The sequence below is a fragment of the Penaeus vannamei genome, chromosome 3 (genome assembly GCF_042767895.1).
Source record: "Penaeus vannamei isolate JL-2024 chromosome 3, ASM4276789v1, whole genome shotgun sequence".
NCBI classification, from domain to species: Eukaryota; Metazoa; Arthropoda; class Malacostraca; order Decapoda; family Penaeidae; genus Penaeus; species Penaeus vannamei.
Window position 1 is genome coordinate 21,094,781 of NC_091551.1, and position 5,000 is coordinate 21,099,780.

Here is a 5,000-nt window from a genome sequence, read left to right on the forward strand (position 1 = left end):
ATGATTTACATGTAACATACCAAGAATGGTGTGCAACTCCAAATGAAGGAGGTTCCAGCTGTTAGGTAGGCTGTCTGCTTCAATATCTTAATCTCTTTACCTCGCACTGCTAAAACTTGGTCTTCAAATGAGGGTTCCCATGCATACAATTTGAGAACCTTAATGAAACAAAAAACAAATATGAAACATTATTTCATACATGAAAATGCTTAGTGTACAATACAACCTAGATTTTGTTCATTTTGAAATAAAAGCTTCATCCTAAAATATCCACTAAAAGATGAACTATTTTCTTTTCATTTTTATCGTTATTACCTTCTTATGTAAAGCATGAACTCTTAGATATAAAACTAATACCAAAAAACTCAGTCTAAGAAAAAAAAAGCAGCATTGCAAATCATCAGCAACAGCAATGACAGCACTTCATACTCACTTTAATTCCATTTAAGATTTCATTCATGAGTTTTACACGCTGGTCTTTGTTCTTCATTTGTTTGATCTGGAGTTGTTTGGTTCGGTTGGCCATAAATCCATTCACTGGGATCAAAATAATCATAACTGCCAATCCAGAAAGAACTGATGGTCCTAGAAAAAAATAAAAAAAAGATATCCACTGTAGTGTACACATGTACACACTCACTTAGTCACTCACTCTCTCTCTGACACACATTAATCTATGCAGTTATTTCCATAAGCTCTGAGTATACACTGATTGCTTTAACATTAGATGACAGACCTCATGAGGTCAGAAAAGTATAATGTTGAAAAGATTTCATAATAAGGAAGACCCAAGGTTTCGCGGTTGTGACTTGGTTAGTTGTTATCCACTGTTGATTACATAACATTTTCATAAATAACATTTTCATAAATATTTTTAAAATGTATAGGCAAAGCTTAGGAGCAACACATATATTACATATAATCATTTCAAACACTTTCCATGTCCATATCTTGTCATACAATGCACAAAGTATGTCACAACGCAATAAAATGGATGGAAAGTTTCCGTAGTGTAGGTACTATATGGTTCAGCTTACTGGTGAAAAGGTTTTGCATTTTTTACAATACTAGAGCATGTTTTGAATATGCATCCAGCTTACACTTATACTGTCTCAGTGAGTGAGCAGACTCAATATAAAACTGTACCCAAAATAGTGTACACCAGCCTTCATCCATTAACGCACGAATATTTTGAAGCCAAAAATAAAAGATTCCGGGCGAAGCTGCCCCGGACTCTGTCCGCCCACCCGCCGCGGCCAGCTGCTGTGTCAGAGCGTTAGCACCGATACAGCATCACACTGGCGGGACGCCTGGCAATTTTTATTTTTTCGGGTGTCTCATATGTGGGACACCTGTCGTTAGTGGGTTAAAGCACCAGAATGCTGGAGTTGCCATAAATTATTACTCATTCTTCTTTATTTTACATAAAGTAATGTGAATTTGAACATTAAATTTTTACTAAATATTATGGAAAATATAGTGAAAAGGGGCCTACAGTGAATGTTTATAAAATTTATCTCTGTTCAACTGACATTATGGTAAATGTATACAGGGTTGGCTATGCCTCTATTACACAGCTTTAATCCCATTTGGGATTTAATATTCATATTTATAATACTTACATGCATGTTTCTACTAACCTATATCTATACAATATTGATTTTAACAATTCTGGCAAAAATAAAATTTTTGTAATCTTTTGTAGCAGAATCTATGCATCATGCACAACCCAGAGATATCATTTATAACTTACCTAAGAGATCCCAGAGAAAGTAGAGAGCAAGAGCAATTTGCATTGGAGCAGACCAAAGCATGTTCACATAGGTGGTGAGATCCATGAAACGCTGTGCATCTACAGACATCAGATTCACTATTTCTCCAACAGTAGATTCTTTCCTTGCTGAAGAGGAGATCTTTAGGGCCTGAAAATATAACCATTGTGTGATCATTCTAGACTGCTAATGTTAAATATATACAAACACTCTTCACTTATATCTAGAAATCATTAAAGAACAAATAATTAAAATCATTAAAAAAGCAAAAGTGTCATATTATCCTGAAACCAACAAAAATTCATTTTCCCACAAAATTTACTGATGCAGTTATACATTATGTAAAGTTTAACCCACTCCTGCCGGGTATATTTTATAACCAAATAAAAAAATCGGGGCGGCTACAAAAATCGGCGGCCGGAGCTTCCCCAGAGTCTGTCTGCGACCCGCTGCTGAGTCCGAGCGCAATCCCGACACAGTAACACACTGGTGGGACGTGCGGAGTGTTTATTTTTTTCGGGTGTCTCAGATATGGGACACCCGGCGTGATTGGGTTAAATAGTCTTCTATTACACTGCACAAACACCCACCTAACCTCTTGAGTAACAGGTAACAAAATCATTGTCTCAGATTCCCTCAATGTAAAACATTCAAGAGGGAATTATCAGACCTACTTTCTTAAGGGAACCATTCCTTGGAGGGGGAGGGGGAAGGGTTGGAAATTTAGGGGTCAAATTGAGTTAGCTAGCCTATTGTATAGGTACATGAATGAGGGAACTACCAAACAACTATTAGAGCCAAGCTCATTTCTTGGGTGGCGCACACAAAAACTGCCAACACGTAGAGGAGGTGAGCCACTGAAATGCGCCCAGGTACATCTGAATGGACTTTTAATTATTGTAATCTTGCATATGGCATTCGATAATGACATTACACATAATTAGTTTGTGAATGTTCAAAGAACACTTTTATACCATTATCAGAAAAAAATATCACAGCGCTTTATGATGAAAAAAAGTTGCGTACTTTTACACATGAAATATGCCTTCCATCAAGACTCCCTGGTAAAATGCTGTAGTTTACAAAGGGATCTATATGTATACTGAATACAAAGCACTTATGTTTGAAAATAGCTTTATAAATAATAATCAAAATATCTTGGTTTGACTTCACCTAACAGTTGGTACTTTCCAACATCTGTAAATTTTATTTGATTTGAAATTGGTTGTATCCACTGTAAAGAGCATTTCAATACGAAGGGCATCTAAAAGTCTGAAAAAAAATAAAGATAACAAACTTTGGCATGCGTCAAAAATATAGGACCCCACATCTCCGTTCTTTGTTTACACGAACTTCAGTACATCAGAACTCTCGTAATTTTCATGCGATTCAAATACAGTTTGTTGCTTTCCCTAGAGCATCAGAATCCTGAGGGCATGTAAATAGATTTTTTTTTTTTTTTGGGAATAAATTTTAAAAATGTAATTACATAAAACTGAATCTGAATAAAAGGACCAAAAAGAGTACTCTATGTCAACAGCCTTAGTATAGGAAAGATCTAACACAAGTATTTTGGGAAGAATATTCAGGAAAAAACTGTGGCAATTCTGATGTACCAAAGAAAGTACAACGAAAAATTTGAATTATTTCAACTTTTTTTGGGATCCCCCCCCCACCCATCGGGGTGCGAGGTTAAAATCATATATGAGACAGATCGCGATCATATATTCTATATTATGTAAAAACAATCAAGGAGTTATCTGCAACTGATATTTTCTTGTGATGAAATGAGAAAAGAAAAGTACGCCTTTCCAGGACGGTCCCTTTAACCTATTTACGACAGGTGTCCCACATATGAGACACCCGGAAAAATAAACATTGCCGAGCGTCCCGCCAGTGTTACATTGGATTGAAGCTTGCGCTATGATTCTGTCGCGGGCCACAGCCGGCAGGTGGGCAGATTCCACGCCTGCCCTGCAGGTAGGTCATTGTGGCTTGATCCCAGAATTAGTCTTTTGTTCTACCAGGATTGTGTAACAGTAATGACTGAATTATCATAACATTGCAGCATAAGATCACTGTACACAAACAGTTACATCTATCATAATAAAACTAACCTTGCGATATACAGCAGAAATTACTCCCGTACGAATCCGGAGGCCCACAATGAACATCTTCATGAAGTACTGAGCCAGCAAGAAAGACTGCACTTGAGCACAGATGAGCATTAAGCAAGCATAAAAGTATCCACGCCAAACTGGTTCACTTTCTCCTCCTTCATCACTCTCAATGTAACTGATTAAGGCACTATAAATGAAATAGGACAGAAAACAAAAGATAAAAGAGAAACTGTATACCAAAGTATAAGGAAATATAATCAAATATAATCAAAAATCATATCATAAAAAATTTCAATTCTTTTGAGTCAATTCATTTAAACTAAATGTAGGCTATGTTAAAGAATAAGGATTCAATCTACTTCTCTTTTAAATATTTATCTATATTAGATAAATATTTATTTATATTATCTATATTAGAAATTTGCCTGCTACAATAAAAAAATTATAAAAATTTTCAATAAAGAGGAAATTTATGTTCCTTTGATGTATATTTTCAGTACTTCCACTTCCTATAGTTATCGAACTCAAACAAGCACTCTGAGGCAATTCCTTAAATATCATCTATAAAAATTTAACCTACTTAAATATATGAAAATTATAAGTTTATAACTTAATACCAGATATATAATGCCATAATTCATATTTATTTCTGAACAGGCTATATTGATTTTAAACTCACCTAAGAATTTGTGGGCTGATAAATTGCAAGATATCATGGAAGAGTTTGAGGATACCTCCAAAAAAGAATGTTGGCCCAAATGTGCGCACTATTGTTGGCAAAATGGAAAGGTAGTGCTCCTTGTTCCCTGCAGTCCCAGAGATTTCAACGTGGGCCGAAGCATTTGTGTACTTTGCAGACGTGTGAGATTCCCCCTTTCTATGGAGAAGAGCCATGTTAATAAGCCAATCTTTACATAAAGAATTCAAGTCCATTTTTTCTTTTCCATGTTCTGTTTCCTCTTTTTCTCTGCTTTTGTTTATGAAGTCATTACATTTTAGAATGCTTCCATAAATAAATCATATATACATATTTGTGTAAATAGATCAAGTTACACTTCAATAGCAACAATTTCCATACAAAGAGAGTAATGTATTCAGAAACAGAAAC

General features: G+C 35.4%; 1 protein-coding gene across 6 annotated transcripts in view; it reads right to left on the reverse strand.

Annotated features, from left to right (window-relative positions):
• The window catches only part of LOC113813573 (multidrug resistance-associated protein 1), a 79,965-nt gene that overhangs the window by 46,468 nt on the left and 28,497 nt on the right, over positions 1-5,000 (reverse strand). For all 6 annotated transcript variants that reach the window (XM_070142256.1, XM_070142278.1, XM_070142252.1 and 3 more), the window contains exons 7-11: positions 4,572-4,769; positions 3,890-4,079; positions 1,754-1,922; positions 434-585; positions 21-158 (exon numbers count right to left, since the gene is read on the reverse strand). In XM_070142256.1, coding sequence (XP_069998357.1) covers positions 21-158; positions 434-585; positions 1,754-1,922; positions 3,890-4,079; positions 4,572-4,769 — 847 coding nt within the window. The remainder of the gene's footprint in view (positions 1-20; positions 159-433; positions 586-1,753; positions 1,923-3,889; positions 4,080-4,571; positions 4,770-5,000) is intronic.